Source organism: Ascaphus truei, chromosome 6 (assembly GCF_040206685.1).
Source record: "Ascaphus truei isolate aAscTru1 chromosome 6, aAscTru1.hap1, whole genome shotgun sequence".
NCBI lineage: Eukaryota > Metazoa > Chordata > Amphibia > Anura > Ascaphidae > Ascaphus > Ascaphus truei.
The window spans coordinates 135,966,139-135,989,764 of NC_134488.1; the positions used below are offsets into that span (position 1 = coordinate 135,966,139).

Consider the following 23,626-nt stretch of genomic DNA (forward strand, 5'->3'; position numbering starts at 1 on the left):
GTGTATGTACAGGCGTGTCCGGGCAGCGGGTGCAGGGATATTGGTGTATGTATAGGCGTGTCCGGGTGGCGGCGGGTGCAGGGATATTGGTGTATGTATAGGCGTGTCCGGGCGGTGGCGGGTGCAGGGATATTGGTGTATGTATAGGCGTGTCCGGGCGGTGGCGGGTGCAGGGATATTGGTGTATGTATAGGCGTGTCCGGGCGGTGGTGGGTGCAGGGATATTGGTGTATGTATAGGCGTGTCCGGGCGGCGGCGGGTGCAGGGATATTGGTGTAAGGTATAGGCGTGTCTGGGCGGTGGCGGGTGCAGGGATATTGGTGTATGTATCGGCGTGTCCGGGCGGCGGCGGGTGCAGGGATATTGGTGTAAGGTATAGGCGTGTCTGGGCGGTGGCGGGTGCAGGGATATTGGTGTATGTATAGGCGTGTCCGGGCGGTGGCGGGTGCAGGGATATTGGTGTATGTATAGGCGTGTCCGGGCGGCGGCGGGTGCAGGGATATTGGTGTATGTATAGGCGTGTCCGGACGATGGCGGGTGCAGGGATATTGGTGTATGTATAGGCGTGTCCGGGCGGCGGCGGTGTGCAGGGATATTGGTGTATGTATAGGCGTGTCCGGGCGGTGGTGGGTGCAGGGATATTGGTGTATGAATAGGCGTGTCCGGGCGGTGGCGGGTGCAGGGATATTGGTGTATGTAGAGGCGTGTCCGGGCGGCGGCGGGTGCAGGGATATTGGTGTATGTATAGGCGTGTCCGGGCGGTGGCGGGTGCAGGGATATTGGTGTATGTATAGGCGTGTCCGGGCAGCGGCGGGTGCAGGGATATTGGTGTAAGGTATAGGCGTGTCCGGGCGGTGGCGGGTGCAGGGATATTGGTGTATGTATAGGCGTGTCCGGGCAGCGGCGGGTGCAGGGATATTGGTGTATGTATAGGCGTGTCCGGGCGGTGGGTGCAGGGATATTGGTGTATGTATAGGCGTGTCCGGGCGGCGGCGGGTGCAGGGGTATTGGTGTATGTATAGGCGTGTCCGGGCGGTGGCGGGTGCAGGGATATTGGTGTATGTATAGGCGTGTCCGGGCGGCGGGTGCAGGGATATTGGTGTATGTATAGGCGTGTCCGGGCGGGTGGCGGGTGCAGGGATATTGGTGTATGTATAGGCGTGTCCGGGCAGCGGCGGGTGCAGGGATATTGGTGTATGTATAGGCGTGTCCGGGCGGTGGCGGGTGCAGGGATATTGGTGTATGTATAGGCGTGTCCGGGCGGTAGGTGCAGGGATATTGGTGTATGTATAGGCGTGTCCGGGCGGCGGCGGGTGCAGGGGTATTGGTGTATGTATAGGCGTGTCCGGGCGGTGGCGGGTGCAGGGATATTGGTGTATGTATAGGCGTGTCCGGGCGGCGGGTGCAGGGATATTGGTGTATGTATAGGCGTGTCCGGGCGGTGGCGGGTGCAGGGATATTAGTGTATGTATAGGCGTGTCCGGGCGGCGGTGCGTGCAGGGATATTGGTGTATGTATAGGTGTGTCCGGGCGGTGGCGGGTGCAGGGATATTTGTGTATGTATAGGCGTGTCCGGGCGGTGGCGGGTGCAGGGATATTGGTGTATGTATAGGCGTGTCTGGGCGGTGGCGGGTGCAGGGATATTGGTGTATGTATAGGCGTGTCCGGGCGGTGGCGGGTGCAGGGATATTGGTGTATGTATAGGCGTGTCCGGGCGGCGGCGGGTGCAGGGATATTGGTGTATGTATAGGCGTGTCCGGGCGGTGGCGGGTGCAGGGATATTGGTGTATGTATAGGCGTGTCCGGGTGGCGGCGGGTGCAGGGATATTGGTGTATGTATAGGCGTGTCCGGGCGGTGGTGGGTGCAGGGATATTGGTGTATGTATAGGCGTGTCCGGGTGGTGGCGGGTGCAGGGATATTGGTGTATGTATAGGCGTGTCCGGGCGGTGGCGGGTGCAGGGATATTGGTGTATGTATAGGCGTGTCCGGGCGGTGGCGGGTGCAGGGATATTGGTGTATGTATAGGCGTGTCCGGGCGGCGGCGGGTGCAGGGATATTGGTGTATGTATAGGCGTGTCCGGGCGGTGGCGGGTGCAGGGATATTGGTGTATGTATAGGCGTGTCCGGGCGGTGGTGGGTGCAGGGATATTGGTGTATGTATAGGCGTGTCCGGGCGGGTGCAGGGATATTGGTGTATGTATAGGCGTGTCCGGGCGGGTGCAGGGATATTGGTGTATGTATAGGCGTGTCCGGGCGGTGGCGGGTGCAGGGATATTGGTGTATGTATAGGCGTGTCCGGGCAGCGGCGGGTGCAGGGATATTGGTGTATGTATAGGCGTGTCCGGGTGGTGGCGGGTGCAGGGATATTGGTGTATGTATAGGCGTGTCCGGGCGGTGGTGGGTGCAGGGATATTGGGGTATGTATAGGCGTGTCTGGGCGGTGGCGAATGCAGGGATATTGGTGTATGTATAGGCGTGTCCGGGCGGCGGCGGGTGCAGGGATATTGGTGTATGTATAGGCGTGTCCGGGCGGTGGCGGGTGTAGGGATATTGGTGTATGTATAGGCGTGTCCGGGCGGTGGTGGGTGCAGGGATATTGGTGTATGTATAGGCGTGTCCGGGCGGCGGCGGGTGCAGGGATATTGGTGTAAGGTATAGGCGTGTCTGGGCGGTGGCGAGTGCAGGGATATTGGTGTATGTATAGGCGTGTCCGGGCGGCGGCGGGTGCAGGGATATTGGTGTATGTATAGGCGTGTCCGGGCGGCGGCGGTGTGCAGGGATATTGGTGTATGTATAGGCGTGTCCGGGCGGTGGTGGGTGCAGGGATATTGGTGTATGTATAGGCGTGTCCGGGCGGCGGCGGGTGCAGGGATATTGGTGTATGTATAGGCGTGTCCGGGCGGTGGTGGGTGCAGGGATATTGGTGTATGTATAGGCGTGTCCGGGCGGTGGCGGGTGTAGGGATATTGGTGTATGTATAGGCGTGTCCGGGCGGTGGTGGGTGCAGGGATATTGGTGTATGTATAGGCGTGTCCGGGCGGCGGCGGGTGCAGGGATATTGGTGTATGTATAGGCGTGTCCGGGCGGCGGCGGATGCAGGGATATTGGTGTATGTATAGGCGTGTCCGGGCGGCGGCGGGTGCAGGGATATTGGTGTATGTATAGGCGTGTCCGGGCGGTGGTGGGTGCAGGGATATTGGTGTATGTATAGGCGTGTCCGGGCGGCGGCGGGTGCAGGGATATTGGTGTAAGGTATAGGCGTGTCTGGGCGGTGGCGAGTGCAGGGATATTGGTGTATGTATAGGCGTGTCCGGGCGGCGGCGGGTGCAGGGATATTGGTGTATGTATAGGCGTGTCCGGGCGGCGGCGGTGTGCAGGGATATTGGTGTATGTATAGGCGTGTCCGGGCGGTGGCGGGTGCAGGGATATTGGTGTATGTATAGGCGTGTCCGGGCGGGTGCAGGGATATTGGTGTATGTATAGGCGTGTCCGGGCGGGTGCAGGGATATTGGTGTATGTATAGGCGTGTCCGGGCGGCGGGTGCAGGGATATTGGTGTATGTATAGGCGTGTCCGGGTGGTGGCGGGTGCAGGGATATTGGTGTATGTATAGGCGTGTCCGGGCGGTGGTGGGTGCAGGGATATTGGGGTATGTATAGGCGTGTCTGGGCGGTGGCGAATGCAGGGATATTGGTGTATGTATAGGCGTGTCCGGGCGGCGGCGGGTGCAGGGATATTGGTGTATGTATAGGCGTGTCCGGGCGGTGGTGGGTGCAGGGATATTGGTGTATGTATAGGCGTGTCCGGGCGGTGGCGGGTGTAGGGATATTGGTGTATGTATAGGCGTGTCCGGGCGGTGGTGGGTGCAGGGATATTCGTGTATGTATAGGCGTGTCCGGCAGGCGGCGGGTGCAGGGATATTGGTGTATGTATAGGCGTGTCTGGGCGGTGGCGAGTGCAGGGATATTGGTGTATGTATAGGCGTGTCCGGGCGGCGGCGGGTGCAGGGATATTGGTGTATGTATAGGCGTGTCCGGGCGGCGGCGGTGTGCAGGGATATTGGTGTATGTATAGGCGTGTCCGGGCGGTGGTGGGTGCAGGGATATTGGTGTATGTATAGGCGTGTCCGGGCGGTGGCGGGTGCAGGGATATTGGTGTATGTATAGGCGTGTCCGGGCGGCGGCGGGTGCAGGGATATTGGTGTATGTATAGGCGTGTCCGGGCGGTGGCGGGTGCAGGGATATTGGTGTAAGGTATAGGCGTGTCTGGGCGGTGGCGGGTGCAGGGATATTGGTGTATGTATAGGCGTGTCCGGGCGGCGGCGGGTGCAGGGATATTGGTGTATGTATAGGCGTGTCCGGGCGGTGTGCAGGGATATTGGTGTATGTATAGGCGTGTCCGGGCGGTGGTGGGTGCAGGGATATTGGTGTATGTATAGGCGTGTCCGGGCGGTGGCGGGTGCAGGGATATTGGTGTATGTATAGGCGTGTCCGGGCGGCGGGTGCAGGGATATTGGTGTATGTATAGGCGTGTCCGGGCGGCGGCGGGTGCAGGGATATTGGTGTATGTATAGGCGTGTCCGGGCGGTGGCGGGTGCAGGGATATTGGGGAGTGGTATAGGCGTGTCCGGGTGGCGGCGGGTGCAGGGATATTGGTATATGTATATTTGTGTCCGGGCGGCGGCGGGTGCAGGGATATTGGTGTATGTATAGGCGTGTCCGGGCGGCGGGTGCAGGGATATTGGTGTATGTATAGGCGTGTCCGGGCGGCGGGTGCAGGGATATTGGTGTAAGGTATAGGCGTGTCTGGGCGGTGGCGAATGCAGGGATATTGGTGTATGTATAGGCGTGTCCGGGCGGTGGCGGGTGCAGGGATATTGGTGTATGTATAGGCGTGTCCGGGCGGTGGCGGGTGCAGGGATGTTGGTGTATGTATAGGCGTGTCCGGGTGGTGGCGGGTGCAGGGATATTGGTGTATGTATAGGCGTGTCCGGGCGGCGGCGGATGCAGGGATATTGGTGTATGTATAGGCGTGTCCGGGCGGTGGCGGGTGCAGGGATATTGGTGTATGTATAGGCGTGTCCGGGCGGTGGCGGGTGCAGGGATATTGGTGTATGTATAGGCGTGTCCGGGCGGTGGCGGGTGCAGGGATATTGGTGTATGTATAGGCGTGTCCGGGCGGCGGCGGGTGCAGGGATATTGGTGTATGTATAGGCGTGTCCGGGCGGTGGCGGGTGCAGGGATATTGGTGTATGTATAGGCGTGTCAGGGCGGTGGCGGGTGCAGGGATATTGGTGTATGTATAGGCGTGTCCGGGCGGTGGCGGGTGCAGGGATATTGGTGTATGTATAGGCGTGTCCGGGCGGTGGCGGGTGCAGGGATATTGGTGTATGTATAGGCGTGTCCGGGCGGCGGCGGGTGCAGGGATATTGGTGTATGTATAGGCGTGTCCGGGCGGTGGCGGGTGCAGGGATATTGGTGTATGTATAGGCGTGTCAGGGCGGTGGCGGGTGCAGGGATATTGGTGTATGTATAGGCGTGTCCGGGCGGTGGCGGGTGCAGGGATATTGGTGTATGTATAGGCGTGTCCGGGCGGCAGGTGCAGGGATATTGGTGTATGTATAGGCGTGTCCGGGCGGCGGGTGCAGGGATATTGGTGTATGTATAGGCGTGTCCGGGCGGCGGCGGGTGCAGGGATATTGGTGTATGTATAGGCGTGTCCGGGCGGTGGTGGGTGCAGGGATATTGGTGTATGTATAGGCGTGTCCGGGCGGGTGCAGGGATATTGGTGTATGTATAGGCGTGTCTGGGCAGTGCGGGTGCAGGGATATTGGTGTATGTATAGGCGTGTCCGGGCGGGTGCAGGGATATTGGTGTATGTATAGGCGTGTCCGGGCGGTGGTTAGTGCAGGGATATTGGTGTATGTATAGGCGTGTCCGGGTGGCGGCGGGTGCAGGGATATTGGTGTATGTATAGGCGTGTCCGGGCAGCGGCGGGTGCAGGGATATTGGTGTATGTATAGGCGTGTCCGGGCGGTGGCGGGTGCAGGGATATTGGTGTAAGGTATAGGCGTGTCCGGGCGGCGGCGGGTGCAGGGATATTGGTGTATGTATAGGCGTGTCCGGGTGGCGGCGGGTGCAGGGATATTGGTGTATGTATAGGCGTGTCCGGGCAGCGGCGGGTGCAGGGATATTGGTGTATGTATAGGCGTGTCCGGGTGGCGGCGGGTGCAGGGATATTGGTGTATGTATAGGCGTGTCCGGGCGGTGGGTGCAGGGATATTGGTGTATGTATAGGCGTGTCCGGGCGGTGGCGGGTGCAGGGATATTGGTGTATGTATAGGCGTGTCTGGGCGGTGGCGGGTGCAGGGATATTGGTGTATGTATAGGCGTGTCTGGGCGGTGGCGGGTGCAGGGATATTGGTGTATGTATAGGCGTGTCCGGGTGGCGGCGGGTGCAGGGATATTGGTGTAAGGTATAGGCGTGTCCGGGCGGCGGCGGGTGCAGGGATATTGGTGTATGTACAGGCGTGTCTGGGCGGTTGCAGGGATATTGGTGTATGTATAGGCGGGTCTGGGCGGGTGCAGGGATATTGGTGTATGTATAGGCGTGTCCGGGCAGTGGCGGGTGTAGGGATATTGGTGTATGTATAGGCGTGTCTGGGCGGTGGCGGGTGCAGGGATATTGGTGTATGTATAAGCGTGTCTGGGCGGTGGCGGGTGCAGGGATATTGGTGTATGTATAGGCGTGTCCGGGCGGTGGTTAGTGCAGGGATATTGGTGTATGTATAGGCGTGTCCGGGTGGCGGCGGGTGCAGGGATATTGGTGTATGTATAGGTGTGTCCGGGCGGTGGTGGGTGCAGGGATATTGGTGTATGTATAGGCGTGTCCGGGCAGCGGCGGGTGCAGGGATATTGGTGTATGTATAGGCGTGTCCGGGCGGTGGCGGGTGCAGGGATATTGGTGTATGTATAGGCGTGTCCGGGCAGCGGCGGGTGCAGGGATATTGGTGTAAGGTATAGGCGTGTCCGGGCGGCGGCGGGTGCAGGGAAATTGGTGTATGTATAGGCGTGTCGGGGCGGTTGCGGGTGCAGGGATATTGGTGTATGTATAGGCGTGTCCGGGCGGTGGCGGGTGCAGGGATATTGGTGTATGTATAGGCGTGTCTGGGCGGCGGCGGGTGCAGGGATATTGGTGTAAGGTATAGGCGTGTCCGGGCGGCGGCGGGTGCAGGGATATTGGTGTATGTATAGGCGTGTCCGGGTGGCGGCGGGTGCAGGGATATTGGTGTATGTATAGGCGTGTCCGGGCGGCGGCGGTGTGCAGGGATATTGGTGTATGTATAGGCGTGTCCGGGCAGCGGCGGGTGCAGGGATATTGGTGTATGTATAGGCGTGTCCGGGCAGCGGCGGGTGCAGGGATATTGGTGTATGTATAGGCGTGTCCGGGTGGCGGCGGGTGCAGGGATATTGGTGTATGTATAGGCGTGTCCGGGCGGTGGCGGGTGCAGGGATATTGGTGTAAGGTATAGGCGTGTCCGGGCGGCGGCGGGTGCAGGGATATTGGTGTATGTACAGGCGTGTCCGGGCGGCGGCGGGTGCAGGGATATTGGTGTATGTATAGGCGTGTCTGGGCGGTGGCGGGTGCAGGGATATTGGTGTATGTATAAGCGTGTCTGGGCGGTGGCGGGTGCAGGGATATTGGTGTATGTATAGGCGTGTCCGGGCGGTGGCGGGTGCAGGGATATTGGTGTATGTATAGGCGTGTCCGGGCGGCGGCGGGTGCAGGGATATTGGTGTATGTATAGGCGTGTCCGGGCGGTGGTGGGTGCAGGGATATTGGTGTATGTATAGGCGTGTCCGGGCGGTGGCGGGTGCAGGGATATTGGTGTATGTATAGGCGTGTCCGGGCGGCGGCGGGTGCAGGGATATTGGTGTATGTATAGGCGTGTCCGGGCGGCGGCGGGTGCAGGGATATTGGTGTATGTATAGGCGTGTCTGGGTGGTGGCGGGTGCAGGGATATTGGTGTATGTATAGGCGTGTCCGGGCGGCGGCGGGTGCAGGGATATTGGTGTATGTATAGGCGTGTCCGGGCGGTGGTGGGTGCAGGGATATTGGTGTATGTATAGGCGTGTCCGGGCGGCGGCGGGTGCAGGGATATTGGTGTATGTATAGGCGTGTCCAGGCGGTGGCGGGTGCAGGGATATTGGTGTAAGGTATAGGCGTGTCTGGGCGGTGGCGAATGCAGGGATATTGGTGTATGTATAGGCATGTCCGGGCGGCGGCGGGTGCAGGGATATTGGTGTATGTATAGGCGTGTCCGGGCGGTGGCGGGTGCAGGGATATTGGTGTATGTATAGGCGTGTCCGGGCGGCGGCGGTGTGCAGGGATATTGGTGTATGTATAGGCGTGTCCGGGCGGCGGGTGCAGGGATATTGGTGTATGGTACAGGCGTGTCCGGGCGGCGGCGGGTGCAGGGATATTGGTGTATGTATAGGCGTGTACGGGCGGTGGCGTGTGCAGGGATATTGGTGTATGTATAGGCGTGTCCGGGCGGTGGCGGGTGCAGGGATATTGGTGTATGTATAGGCGTGTCCGGGTGGCGGCGGGTGCAGGGATATTGGTGTATGTATAGGCGTGTCCAGGCGGCGGGTGCAGGGATATTGGTGTATGTATAGGCGTGTCCGGGCGGTGGCGGGTGCAGGAATATTGGTGTATGTATAGGCGTGTCCGGGCGGCGGGTGCAGGGATATTGGTGTATGTATAGGCGTGTCCGGGTGGTGACGGGTGTAGGGATATTGGTGTATGTATAGGTGTGTCCGGGCGGCGGCGGGTGCAGGGATATTGGTGTATGTATAGGCGTGTCCGGGCGGCGGCGGGTGCAGGGATATTGGTGTATGTATAGGCGTGTCTGGGCGGTGGCGGGTGCAGGGATATTGGTGTATGTATAGGCGTGGCGGGTGCAGGGATATTGGTGTATGTATAGGCGTGTCCGGGCGGTGGGTGCAGGGATATTGGTGTATGTATAGGCGTGTCTGGGCGGCGGCGGGTGCAGGGATATTGGTGTATGTATAGGCGTGTCCGGGCGGTGGCGGGTGTAGGGATATTGGTGTATGTACAGGCGTGTCCGGGCGGCGGGTGCAGGGATATTGGTGTATGTATAGGCGTGTCCGGGCGGTGGCGGGTGCAGGGATATTCGTGTATGTATAGGCGTGTCCGGGCGGCAGGTGCAGGGATATTGGTGTATGTATAGGCGTGTCCGGGCGGCGGCGGGTGCAGGGATATTGGTGTATGTATAGGCGTGTCCGGGCGGTGGCGTGTGCAGGGATATTGGTGTATGTATAGGCGTGTCCGGGCGGTGGCGGGTGCAGGGATATTGGTGTATGTATAGGCGTGTCCGGGTGGCGGCGGGTGCAGGGATATTGGTGTATGTATAGGCGTGTCCAGGCGGCGGGTGCAGGGATATTGGTGTATGTATAGGCGTGTCCGGGCGGTGGCGGGTGCAGGAATATTGGTGTATGTATAGGCGTGTCCGGGCGGCGGGTGCAGGGATATTGGTGTATGTATAGGCGTGTCCGGGTGGTGACGGGTGTAGGGATATTGGTGTATGTATAGGTGTGTCCGGGCGGCGGCGGGTGCAGGGATATTGGTGTATGTATAGGCGTGTCCGGGCGGTGGCGGGTGCAGGGATATTGGTGTAAGGTATAGGCGTGTCCGGGCGGTGGCGGGTGCAGGGATATTGGTGTATGTATAGGCGTGTCCGGGCGGTGGCGGGTGCAGGGATATTGGTGTAAGGTATAGGCGTGTCCGGGCGGCGGTGGGTGCAGGGATATTGGTGTATGTATAGGCGTGTCCGGGCGGGTGCAGGGATATTGGTGTATGTATAGGCGTGTCCGGGCGGCGGCGGGTGCAGGGATATTGGTGTATGTATAGGCGTGTCCGGGCGGCGGCGGGTGCAGGGATATTGGTGTATGTATAGGCGTGTCTGGGCGGTGGCGGGTGCAGGGATATTGGTGTATGTATAGGCGTGTCCGGGTGGCGGCGGGTGCAGGGATATTGGTGTAAGGTATAGGCGTGTCCGGGCGGCGGCGGGTGCAGGGATATTGGTGTATGTACAGGCGTGTCTGGGCGGTTGCAGGGATATTGGTGTATGTACAGGCGTGTCTGGGCGGGTGCAGGGATATTGGTGTATGTATAGGCGTGTCCGGGCAGTGGCGGGTGTAGGGATATTGGTGTATGTATAGGCGTGTCTGGGCGGTGGCGGGTGCAGGGATATTGGTGTATGTATAAGCGTGTCTGGGCGGTGGCGGGTGCAGGGATATTGGTGTATGTATAGGCGTGTCCGGGCGGCGGCGGGTGCAGGGATATTGGTGTATGTATAGGCGTGTCCGGGCGGTGGTTAGTGCAGGGATATTGGTGTATGTATAGGCGTGTCCGGGTGGCGGCGGGTGCAGGGATATTGGTGTATGTATAGGTGTGTCCGGGCGGTGGTGGGTGCAGGGATATTGGTGTATGTATAGGCGTGTCCGGGCAGCGGCGGGTGCAGGGATATTGGTGTATGTATAGGCGTGTCCGGGCGGTGGCGGGTGCAGGGATATTGGTGTATGTATAGGCGTGTCCGGGCGATGGCGGGTGCAGGGATATTGGTGTATGTATAGGCGTGTCCGGGCAGCGGCGGGTGCAGGGATATTGGTGTATGTATAGGCGTGTCCGGGCGGTGGCGGGTGCAGGGATATTGGTGTATGTATAGGCGTGTCCGGGCGGTGGCGGGTGCAGGGATATTGGTGTATGTATAGGCGTGTCCGGGCAGCGGCGGGTGCAGGGATATTGGTGTAAGGTATAGGCGTGTCCGGGCGGCGGCGGGTGCAGGGAAATTGGTGTATGTATAGGCGTGTCGGGGCGGTTGCGGGTGCAGGGATATTGGTGTATGTATAGGCGTGTCCGGGCGGTGGCGGGTGCAGGGATATTGGTGTATGTATAGGCGTGTCCGGGCGGCGGGTGCAGGGATATTGGTGTATGTATAGGCGTGTCTGGGCGGCGGCGGGTGCAGGGATATTGGTGTAAGGTATAGGCGTGTCCGGGCGGCGGCGGGTGCAGGGATATTGGTGTATGTATAGGCGTGTCCGGGCGGGTGCAGGGATATTGGTGTAAGGTATAGGCGTGTCCGGGTGGCGGCGGGTGCAGGGATATTGGTGTATGTATAGGCGTGTCCGGGCAGCGGCGGGTGCAGGGATATTGGTGTATGTATAGGCGTGTCCGGGTGGCGGCGGGTGCAGGGATATTGGTGTATGTATAGGCGTGTCCGGGCGGTGGCGGGTGCAGGGATATTGGTGTATGTATAGGTGTGTCCGGGCGGGTGCAGGGATATTGGTGTAAGGTATAGGCGTGTCCGGGCGGCGGCGGGTGCAGGGATATTGGTGTATGTACAGGCGTGTCCGGGCGGCGGCGGGTGCAGGGATATTGGTGTATGTATAGGCGTGTCTGGGCGGTGGCGGGTGCAGGGATATTGGTGTATGTATAAGCGTGTCTGGGCGGTGGCGGGTGCAGGGATATTGGTGTATGTATAGGCGTGTCCGGGCGGTGGCGGGTGCAGGGATATTGGTGTATGTATAGGCGTGTCCGGGCGGCGGCGGGTGCAGGGATATTGGTGTATGTATAGGCGTGTCCGGGCGGTGGTGGGTGCAGGGATATTGGTGTATGTATAGGCGTGTCCGGGCGGTGGCGGGTGCAGGGATATTGGTGTATGTATAGGCGTGTCCGGGCGGCGGCGGGTGCAGGGATATTGGTGTATGTATAGGCGTGTCCGGGCGGCGGCGGGTGCAGGGATATTGGTGTATGTATAGGCGTGTCTGGGTGGTGGCGGGTGCAGGGATATTGGTGTATGTATAGGCGTGTCCGGGCGGCGGCGGGTGCAGGGATATTGGTGTATGTATAGGCGTGTCCGGGCGGTGGTGGGTGCAGGGATATTGGTGTATGTATAGGCGTGTCCGGGCGGCGGCGGGTGCAGGGATATTGGTGTATGTATAGGCGTGTCCAGGCGGTGGCGGGTGCAGGGATATTGGTGTAAGGTATAGGCGTGTCTGGGCGGTGGCGAATGCAGGGATATTGGTGTATGTATAGGCATGTCCGGGCGGCGGCGGGTGCAGGGATATTGGTGTATGTATAGGCGTGTCCGGGCGGTGGCGGGTGCAGGGATATTGGTGTATGTATAGGCGTGTCCGGGCGGCGGCGGTGTGCAGGGATATTGGTGTATGTATAGGCGTGTCCGGGCGGCGGGTGCAGGGATATTGGTGTATGGTACAGGCGTGTCCGGGCGGCGGCGGGTGCAGGGATATTGGTGTATGTATAGGCGTGTACGGGCGGTGGCGTGTGCAGGGATATTGGTGTATGTATAGGCGTGTCCGGGCGGTGGCGGGTGCAGGGATATTGGTGTATGTATAGGCGTGTCCGGGTGGCGGCGGGTGCAGGGATATTGGTGTATGTATAGGCGTGTCCAGGCGGCGGGTGCAGGGATATTGGTGTATGTATAGGCGTGTCCGGGCGGTGGCGGGTGCAGGAATATTGGTGTATGTATAGGCGTGTCCGGGCGGCGGGTGCAGGGATATTGGTGTATGTATAGGCGTGTCCGGGTGGTGACGGGTGTAGGGATATTGGTGTATGTATAGGTGTGTCCGGGCGGCGGCGGGTGCAGGGATATTGGTGTATGTATAGGCGTGTCCGGGCGGCGGCGGGTGCAGGGATATTGGTGTATGTATAGGCGTGTCTGGGCGGTGGCGGGTGCAGGGATATTGGTGTATGTATAGGCGTGGCGGGTGCAGGGATATTGGTGTATGTATAGGCGTGTCCGGGCGGTGGGTGCAGGGATATTGGTGTATGTATAGGCGTGTCCGGGCGGTGGCGGGTGCAGGGATATTCGTGTATGTATAGGCGTGTCCGGGCGGTGGCGGGTGTAGGGATATTGGTGTATGTACAGGCGTGTCCGGGCGGCGGGTGCAGGGATATTGGTGTATGTATAGGCGTGTCCGGGCGGTGGCGGGTGCAGGGATATTCGTGTATGTATAGGCGTGTCCGGGCGGCAGGTGCAGGGATATTGGTGTATGTATAGGCGTGTCCGGGCGGCGGCGGGTGCAGGGATATTGGTGTATGTATAGGCGTGTCCGGGCGGTGGCGTGTGCAGGGATATTGGTGTATGTATAGGCGTGTCCGGGCGGTGGCGGGTGCAGGGATATTGGTGTATGTATAGGCGTGTCCGGGTGGCGGCGGGTGCAGGGATATTGGTGTATGTATAGGCGTGTCCAGGCGGCGGGTGCAGGGATATTGGTGTATGTATAGGCGTGTCCGGGCGGTGGCGGGTGCAGGAATATTGGTGTATGTATAGGCGTGTCCGGGCGGCGGGTGCAGGGATATTGGTGTATGTATAGGCGTGTCCGGGTGGTGACGGGTGTAGGGATATTGGTGTATGTATAGGTGTGTCCGGGCGGCGGCGGGTGCAGGGATATTGGTGTATGTATAGGCGTGTCTGGGCGGTGGCGGGTGCAGGGATATTGGTGTATGTATAGGCGTGGCGGGTGCAGGGATATTGGTGTATGTATAGGCGTGTCCGGGCGGTGGGTGCAGGGATATTGGTGTATGTATAGGCGTGTCTGGGCGGCGGCGGGTGCAGGGATATTGGTGTATGTATAGGCGTGTCCGGGCGGTGGCGGGTGTAGGGATATTGGTGTATGTACAGGCGTGTCCGGGCGGCGGGTGCAGGGATATTGGTGTATGTATAGGCGTGTCCGGGCGGTGGCGGGTGCAGGGATATTGGTGTATGTATAGGCGTGTCCGGGCGGTGGCGGGTGCAGGGATATTGGTGTATGTATAGGCGTGTCCGGGCGGCGGTGGGTGCAGGGATATTGGTGTATGTATAGGCGTGTCCGGGCGGCAGGTGCAGGGATATTGGTGTATGTATAGGCGTGTCCGGGCGGCGGCGGGTGCAGGGATATTGGTGTATGTATAGGCGTGTCCGGGCGGTGGCGGGTGCAGGGATATTGGTGTATGTATAGGCGTGTCCGGCAGGCGGCGGGTGCAGGGATATTGGTGTATGTATAGGCGTGTCCGGGCGGTGGGTGCAGGGATATTGGTGTATGTATAGGCGTGTCTGGGCGGCGGCGGGTGCAGGGATATTGGTGTATGTATAGGCGTGTCCGGGCGGTGGCGGGTGCAGGGATATTGGTGTATGTACAGGCGTGTCCGGGCGGCGGGTGCAGGGATATTGGTGTATGTATAGGCGTGTCCGGGCGGCGGCGGGTGCAGGGATATTGGTGTATGTATAGGCGTGTCTGGGCGGTGGCGGGTGCAGGGATATTGGTGTAAGGTATAGGCGTGTCCGGGCGGCGGTGGGTGCAGGGATATTGGTGTATGTATAGGCGTGTCCGGGCGGTGGCGGGTGCAGGGATATTGGTGTATGTATAGGCGTGTCCGGGCGGTGGCGGGTGCAGGGATATTGGTGTATGTATAGGCGTGTCCGGGCGGCGGCGGGTGCAGGGATATTGGTGTATGTATAGGCGTGTCCGGGTGGCGGCGGGTGCAGGGATATTGGTGTATGTATAGGCGTGTCCGGGCGGCGGCGGGTGCAGGGATATTGGTGTATGTATAGGCGTGTCTGGGCGGTGGCGGGTGCAGGGATATTGGTGTATGTATAGGCGTGTCCGGGCGGTGGCGGGTGCAGGGATATTGGTGTATGTATAGGCGTGTCCGGGCGGTGGTGGGTGCAGGGATATTGGTGTATGTACAGGCGTGTCCGGGCGGCGGGTGCAGGGATATTGGGGTGTGGTATAGGCGTGTCCGGGCGGGTGCAGGGATATTGGTGTATGTATAGGCGTGTCTGGGCGGGTGCAGGGATATTGGTGTATGTATAGGCGTGTCCGGGCGGCGGCGGGTGCAGGGATATTGGTGTATGTATAGGCGTGTCCGGGCGGCGGCGGGTGCAGGGATATTGGTGTATGTATAGGCGTGTCTGGGCGGTGGCGGGTGCAGGGATATTGGTGTAAGGTATAGGCGTGTCCGGGCGGCGGTGGGTGCAGGGATATTGGTGTATGTATAGGCGTGTCCGGGCGGTGGCGGGTGCAGGGATATTGGTGTATGTATAGGCGTGTCCGGGTGGCGGCGGGTGCAGGGATATTGGTGTATGTATAGGCGTGTCCGGGCGGCGGCGGGTGCAGGGATATTGGTGTATGTATAGGCGTGTCCGGGCGGCGGCGGGTGCAGGGATATTTGTGTATGTATAGGCGTGTCCGGGCGGCGGCGGGTGCAGGGATATTGGTGTATGTATAGGCGTGTCCGGGCGGTGGCGGGTGCAGGGATATTGGTGTATGTATAGGCGTGTCCGGGCGGCGGCGGGTGCAGGGATATTGGTGTATGTATAGGCGTGTCCGGGCGGCGGCGGTGTGCAGGGATATTGGTGTATGTATAGGCGTGTCCGGGCGGTGGTGGGTGCAGGGATATTGGTGTATGTATAGGCGTGTCCGGGCGGTGGCGGGTGTAGGGATATTGGTGTATGTATAGGCGTGTCCGGGCGGTGGTGGGTGCAGGGATATTGGTGTATGTATAGGCGTGTCCGGGCGGCGGCGGGTGCAGGGATATTGGTGTATGTATAGGCGTGTCCGGGCGGTGGCGGGTGCAGGGATATTGGTGTATGTATAGGCGTGTCTGGGCGGTGGCGGGTGCAGGGATATTGGTGTATGTATAGGCGTGTCTGGGCGGTGGTGGGTGCAGGGATATTGGTGTATGTACAGGCGTGTCCGGGCGGCGGGTGCAGGGATATTGGGGTGTGGTATAGGCGTGTCCGGGCGGGTGCAGGGATATTGGTGTATGTATAGGCGTGTCTGGGCGGTGGTGGGTGCAGGGATATTGGTGTATGTATAGGCGTGTCCGGGCGGCGGCGGGTGCAGGGATATTGGTGTATGTATAGGCGTGTCTGGGCGGTGGCGGGTGCAGGGATATTGGTGTATGTATAGGCGTGTCTGGGCGGTGGTGGGTGCAGGGATATTGGTGTATGTACAGGCGTGTCCGGGCGGCGGGTGCAGGGATATTGGGGTGTGGTATAGGCGTGTCCGGGCGGGTGCAGGGATATTGGTGTATGTATAGGCGTGTCTGGGCGGCGGCGGGTGCAGGGATATTGGTGTATGTACAGGCGTGTCCGGGCGGCGGGTGCAGGGATATTGGTGTATGTATAGGCGTGTCCGGGTGGCGGCGGGTGCAGGGATATTGGTGTATGTATAGGCGTGTCCGGGCGGCGGCGGGTGCAGGGATATTGGTGTATGTATAGGCGTGTCCGGGCGGCGGCGGGTGCAGGGATATTGGTGTATGTATAGGCGTGTCCGGGCGGCGGCGGGTGCAGGGATATTGGTGTATGTATAGGCGTGTCCGGGCGGGTGCAGGGATATTGGTGTATGTATAGGCATGTCCGGGCGGTGGCGGGTGCAGGGATATTGGTGTATGTATAGGCATGTCCGGGCGGTGGCGGGTGCAGGGATATTGGTGTATGTATAGGCGTGTCCGGGTGGCGGCGGGTGCAGGGATATTGGTGTATGTATAGGCGTGTCCGGGCGGCGGCGGGTGCAGGGATATTGGTGTATGTATAGGCGTGTCCGGGCGGCGGCGGGTGCAGGGATATTGGTGTATGTATAGGCGTGTCCGGGCGGTGGCGGGTGCAGGGATATTGGTGTATGTATAGGCGTGTCCAGGCGGCGGGTGCAAGGATATTGGTGTATGTATAGGCGTGTCCGGGCGGTGGCGGGTGCAGGGATATTGGTGTATGTATAGGCGTGTCCGGGCGGTGGCGGGGGCAGGGATATTGGTGTATGTATAGGCGTGTCTGGGCGGTGGCGGGTGCAGGGATATTGGTGTCTGTATAGGCGTGTCCGGGCGGTGGCGGGTGCAGGGATATTGGTGTATGTATAGGCGTGTCCAGGCGGCGGGTGCAAGGATATTGGTGTATGTATAGGCGTGTCCGGGCGGTGGCGGGTGCAGGGATATTGGTGTAAGGTATAGGCGTGTCCGGGCGGTGGCAGGTGCAGGGATATTGGTGTATGTATAGGCGTGTCCGGGCGGTGGCGGGTGCAGGGATATTGGTGTATGTATAGGCGTGTCCGGGCGGTGGCGGGGGCAGGGATATTGGTGTATGTATAGGCGTGTCTGGGCGGTGGCGGGTGCAGGGATATTGGTGTATGTATAGGCGTGTCCGGCAGGCGGCGTGTGCAGGGATATTGGTGTATGTATAGGCGTGTCCGGGCGGCGGCGGGTGCAGGGATATTGGTGTATGTATAGGCGTGTCCGGGCGGCGGGTGCAGGGATATTGGTGTATGTATAGGCGTGTCCAGGCGGTGGCGGGTGCAGGGATATTGGTGTATGTATAGGCGTGTCCGGGCGGTGGCGGGTGCAGGGATATTGGTGTATGTATAGGCGTGTCCGGGCGGCGGCGGGTGCAGGGATATTGGTGTATGGTATAGGCGTGTCCGGGCGGCGGCGGGTGCAGGGATATTGGTGTATGTATAGGCGTGTCCGGGTGGCGGGTGCAGGGATATTGGTGTATGGTATAGGCGTGTCCGGCAGGTGGCGGGTGCAGGGATATTGGTGTATGTATAGGCGTGTCCGGGTGGCGGGTGCAGGGATATTGGTGTATGGTATAGGCATGTCCGGCAGGTGGCGGGTGCAGGGATATTGGTGTATGTATAGGCGTGTCCGGGCGACAGCGGGTGCAGGGATATTGGTGTATGTATAGGTGTGTCCGGGTGGCGGCGGGTGCAGGGATATTGGTGTATGTATAGGCGTGTCCGGGCGGCGGCGGTGTGCAGGGATATTGGTGTATGTATAGGCGTGTCCGGGCGGTGGCGGTTGCAGGGATATTGGTGTATGTATAGGCGTGTCCGGGCGGTGGGTGCAGGGATATTGGTGTATGTATAGGTGTGTCCGGGCGGCGGGTGCAGGGATATTGGTGTATGTATAGGCGTGTCCGGGCGGCGGCGGGTGCAGGGATATTGGTGTATGTATAGGCGTGTCCGGGCGGTGGCGGGTGCAGGGATATTGGTGTATGTATAGGCGTGTCCGGGCGGTGGCGGGTGCAGGGATATTGGTGTATGTATAGGCGTGTCCGGGCGACGGCGGGTGCAGGGATATTGGTGTATGGTATAGGCGTGTCCGGGCGGCGGCGGGTGCAGGGATATTGGTGTATGTATAGGCGTGTCCGGGCGGCGGCGGGTGCAGGGATATTGGTGTAAGGTATAGGCGTGTCCGGGCGGCGGCGGGTGCAGGGATATTGGTGTATGTATAGGCGTGTCCGGGCGGTGGTGGGTGCAGGGATATTGGTGTATGTATAGGCGTGTCCGGGCGGTGGCGGGTGCAGGGATATTGGTGTATGTATAGGCGTGTCCGGGCGGCGGCGGGTGCAGGGATATTGGTGTATGTATAGGCGTGTCCGGGCGGCGGCGGGTGCAGGGATATTGGTGTAAGGTATAGGCGTGTCCGGGCGGCGGCGGGTGCAGGGATATTGGTGTATGGTATAGGCGTGTCCGGGCACCAACTGTAATACTCCCATAGATTGGGGCCGGTGCTTCTGCTGACATAGTACATATTACTGTGTAGTAAGGGCAAACCTGCGCGCACCGAATAGTGGAATAAATGTCTCTGCTACTGTAGCTCAATGTTTCGGCTTCCCAGTGGAGCCTTGTTTTAACCTTGGTGGGCAGTGATCGGGGAATGAGGTCATAAGGTTACGTATGGATACACGTGGCCAACATGTGTGGGTTTTTTTTGAGATTATCGTATCTATATAGTTTTTTGTTGTTTAACATTATGTTCTATAACAAAACATATATCAACATGACCACAAAATACCAGTTTACAGTGATTACAATATTACTTTACAGTTAAATAGTTGTGTTATTGATTGAGACGTTCCTTGCCCCCAGTAATGGCCATCAGCTGTGCTCCCTGGATCAACATCCTCTCTATTTAACATTTCTGAATCCCTTTACACTGTAATAAACACGTCTAATGTCTGCTGAAGCGCGTGGTACACGCGTGTCTGACACGAGGCCCTCTCCTTATCCCCCTCCTAGCCGGGGAGAAGACCGCTACGTTTGAGAGAAGTTGTGCTGAAGCTGCTCACTGCGACAAACCTGGCCGCATGTCTAGTTTTTCCATCTCCACCGGCACAAACAGCACCTGCTGTGCCACGGATTCCTGCGCGCCCGCCACACCTACCTGTGAGTATTACCCCGGCTGGGGTAACAGTGACTGCTGCCCAGTAAGATGCCCCCTGCCCAAGCGATGGGGATCTGGTTCTCAATATTTGTTTTATCTTTTTAGTGCCCGCTGAAGAAGCGCTGGAGAACGGTGTCCGGTGCCGAGCCTGCTTCACTCACAATGTCAGTCTGTGTCCCAACAACACTGTCATTAAATGTAAGGGAACGGAGACCTTCTGTGCGGAGTATGTGGTGAAGAGTGATGCAGGTCAGCAGATACCGAGGGTAACCAGCAGAGGGGGCTGTTTATAAGCCAAACTTTCAGACTATATTGACTTTTTTTTTTTTTTGCACCTTTCATAGCCCTAATTGGCATCTACTGTCATCCCAATGGGTAGTTGTTGCATAGTAGATGAGGTTGAAAAGACTATGTCCATAAAGTCCAATCTATGCTAATGTCCGATGCACTTACCGACTCTTGGTTTCCATTGCAGGAGGGTTATTGTGACTGTGGGATCTGTGCAGTATGTTTTTGTGGGAAGCTGGAAGGGAGAAAGCTTTGAAATATTTCCTTTAAATGTAGGAACGTTTTAACTGCCTCGTTCGGAGTCCCGCACTTCATGCTGCTGGACTCGCAGCTTACTGTACGTGGGACTGAGGTGCAGACATGCTCACGCTGCTGCTTGAGTTGCACGCGTCTGTGTAATTAAGCAAGTAGGATCTACACACCAGTAAATGACTTGTGTACGGTATCTCTAACTGTGTGTGACTGAGCTGGTTTTCTTCCCCTCTGGCATTACATGTAAAGAAGTATCGCTGGGTTCTCCAGTCCTCAAGCCCCCAAACAGGTCAGGTTTTAACGATATCCCTGCTTCAGCACAGGTGACTCAATCTTCGACTGAGCCTCTGCATGAGCCATGTGCTGAAGCTGGAATATCCTGAAAATCTGACCTGGGAGGGGAGGGGCTTGAGGACTGAAGTTAAGCCCCCCTGCTCTAGACACCCTGGCTTATTTTGAGTCACTTGTGCACATGCAGTATTCTTGCCTTGGTGCCATGTACACGGCTCTCCTGCATTGTGAGCAGACAGAGGGATTTATACAGCTGCATAATAAAGGGCTCTGATAAATGCAGGAAATGGCAAAGTAAGTATTGAGGTGCTTGGGCTGTGATAACCGATTGGTCTTCTGGAAAGATCTGTGCCACAATTCCCTACCTTGTGCACACGAACGTCTGTACGATGCTCTGTTCCCCTGCTAATCGGAATCGCAGCCGCAAAGTGTGTGCCTTGTACAAGCGTTCAATGCGCAGTAAGCGTGAACACGTCTGTTCCCGAGACTTCAATCTAAAGTTCTTACATGTAAACGTCGCAAATTAAAAATGCTTGAGGGGGAAAAACAAGGCTATTTTTAAACTGACCGCGTATCTATTTGGGCTTTAGGGTTTATAGCAGATGCCAAACTAGAGTCTAGATGGGGAAAGAGCTGGTCAAGTGTCTTTCTATGCCTGACTTTCAATTAAAAGGGAAGCCTTTCCTCTGTACAGAAATGCTGTGGCTTTCACGTGTGCTCCGTACGTTGCTGCTCTTTGGTTCTGTACGTAGTTGATACCTTTTTTGTTGACGCCTAGTTATCGGGACTGCTTGTGCATCCTTTCTAGATCCTGTAATCACAAGATCTGACGTGTATCTTCCAGAATCTGCCATTATCTGGGGCTGTTCCAGCGAGAGCTTCTGCCATTCTGCCAACAGGAGCCAGAACCTGGTGAACGGGAAAGGAACTACCGTGTCTGCGAGGTGTGTCAGAAGTGGGAGCCGTCTCCAGAGAAGCCCAAGTCTTCCACTCCTGGCCGCTCTGCTCCTGGGGACCAAAGGCCTTTAATCTCCTCCACTCTGCGTCATTGTTACTAGAGTTGGTTAAACCTTCTCCTTATTAGGGCCGGTCATTTCTTCGGAGGTGTCCACGTCTCAGTATTACAGTATATAAATGCTGCTTAAATCTTCTCAAACCAAAGTTGTGTGCTACCGTAAGTGCACGTTATTGATTTGTGTGGACACTCCCTTTGCTGCCAGAGGTAGCATAGAAAGCTGCTGCTATTTGGTTTGCAATGTATTGCAGGTTAGTGCCATGTGTGCATCGCTTGCATGGTACGATCATGCAATGGCCCCCTAAGAGATCCATTGGAAGGATAATGATGCAGATCCCCAGTAACCCGCCTTATTATGTTGCTGGTTACAGGGCTTGCTATGTTGCAGGAGGCCCGGGTGCAGGCGGGGTTCTCTATTGCTGTTTTGCAGAACACCATGAACAGTGAGGGGGGGGGAGAGGGTTCATCTATTTCCTTAACTCCCAATTCCCCTCGTCACCTTGCGCAGAACTGAAAAATACCCATTTATATGGAATCTTAACTTTTGTATATTGTGAATTTTTTAAACTTGCATAATAAAGTGTGGCTAATTTATTGAATATAATTAATGGCTGATTTGTTTTGTTAAATACCCTTCTGCTGTTTGGTATTTACAGAGTAGAATGTATATTATATACTGTGTGTGGCACAGACTTGTGTTTTGCATCAAACCCACCTCGAGTAAAAACTCAAAATACCCATATGCTAAAATCTAACCACAAAAAAGTACGGTAGTCACTTAAAAAGCTGCTTACCTGTGTGACTATGCTTACCTGTGTGACTAAGCTTACCTGTGTGACTATGCTTACCTGTGTGACTATGCTTACCTGTGTGACTATGCTTACCTGTGTGACTATGCTTACCTGTGTGACTATGCTTACCCACATTGTACAGCTGGGGTGGTGTGAAGGTTTTTTTTTTTTTTTAATACCACAACTGTAGACTGAGTGGGTAACTATCTCGGTGACCAGTTTGTGTCACCCTTATTGAGCAGTGTGTGTGTGTGTGTGTGTGTGTGTGTGTGTGTGTGTGTGTGTGTGTGTGTGTGTCACTCTGCAAAGTGAGTGAGTAATTCCACATAGAACCTATATTCTCTCCTTAAAATATATGACTCTTGCTTACCAGAGTAGAATGTGCTTGTTTCCTAGGTGCAAAGGTGATTGGTTCTGATGGGAAACGGTTATCCCTGCCATGTTTTCTAATGGCAACTCTGACCTGTGTAATATAATGCTAAATATTAATAGGAGATGATCTCCCATCTTCTACCCCCGCACCCCGATTCTGTGCAAAGCCTCGTATTTGCATTAACGACATAGCTTCATTAAATATACTAACAAGGACTATTTTTTTAATATGATGGTTGTATAAGAACAGCAGTACTGTGTGAAAAACCTATTTAGGTGCATGGATCTGAAAATTCAGGGGGGGAAATACATTCACTCTAAGGCCTCGGGCATGGTGCCTCGGGCCGCGCTGATCCGCGCTGATCCGCGCTCCTGCTCTGCCTCGCCTGCTCAAACTGGAGCTTTTTTGTGTCCTGGCAGGCGAGGCAGTGAGCGCGCTTTGGGGTGGGGTGGAGGCGAGTCGGGGCTAGTCCCTCGCTCCCATTGTATGGGAGCGGTCACGTGACCGCTCCTCCGCTTCCCTGAGCGGCAAATTTAAAATTTGCCTGTCTGCTGAAATTTTCTGAGCCTCCGCACGCATCCGCACGCATGCGGAAGCAGCTGCTAAAGCTGCGCTGATGACAGATGCAGGGGGTAAGTGCATCTGCTCAGCGCGGCTCAGCACAGCTTAATCTACTATGTCCCAGGCCTAAGATGGGGGTGAGGCTAATGTGATGCATAGGAACAGTGATTACTGTGCAGCTACTGGAATTGTTGAACCTTTTTAAAGAGGCGATCCAAGCAGCATAAAAAATACACATACCATACACACGTGTTCGATCAGCAAAGATCTGGTTTCCCAGGGTTCACTAAATGGCTCACTTTCAGTTTAAATCAATCCTTCAGTCAGTGTAACTCAGCAGCTACAATGTATTCTTATAGTACCAAGGTAACATTGCATATTGTTGGTTTGCAGCTCAAACTGCCGGGAATATTGGAATCACAAACAGGAATGTGTTGCAAAGCTTTTGCACTGCTGGTGAAGTGGGCTAAAGCCTCCTGTAGTAATCTACAGATGTTCAGTATATTAAAAATCATTAAGAGTTTATACTACTGTACACTTAGATTATTTTTTTTATTGAAAAATAAAAAAAATTATAGAACATATTGATTTTAAAACAAATGTAGGATATTGTTTGGATAGCACCTTATTTCCCCCATAATACTTGACCTGTTTACCCTGATTTTGTTCTTATTTTAAGCTACAGAATGGGTGTTTTGTTAGTAACAGAGCGCACACGAACGGCGCCTCTGGCAGTATTCCTGCTGCTGACATCATTTAATAGGCCAGGAAGAGGATGGGCTGTAGGCGAGCCTGGGTTTAAATCCTTCG

The 23,626-nt window shown here is 57.1% G+C and overlaps 1 protein-coding gene across 1 annotated transcript in view; it reads left to right on the plus strand.

The window, feature by feature from the left end:
• Window positions 1-21,604, plus strand: part of LOC142498175 (uncharacterized) — a 52,823-nt gene extending 31,219 nt beyond the window's left edge. The window contains exons 3-5 of the mRNA XM_075606686.1: window positions 19,101-19,247; window positions 19,351-19,494; window positions 20,921-21,604. Coding sequence (XP_075462801.1) covers window positions 19,101-19,247; window positions 19,351-19,494; window positions 20,921-21,105 — 476 coding nt within the window. The 3' untranslated portion in view covers window positions 21,106-21,604. The remainder of the gene's footprint in view (window positions 1-19,100; window positions 19,248-19,350; window positions 19,495-20,920) is intronic.
• The last annotated feature ends 2,022 nt before the right edge of the window (window positions 21,605-23,626 follow it).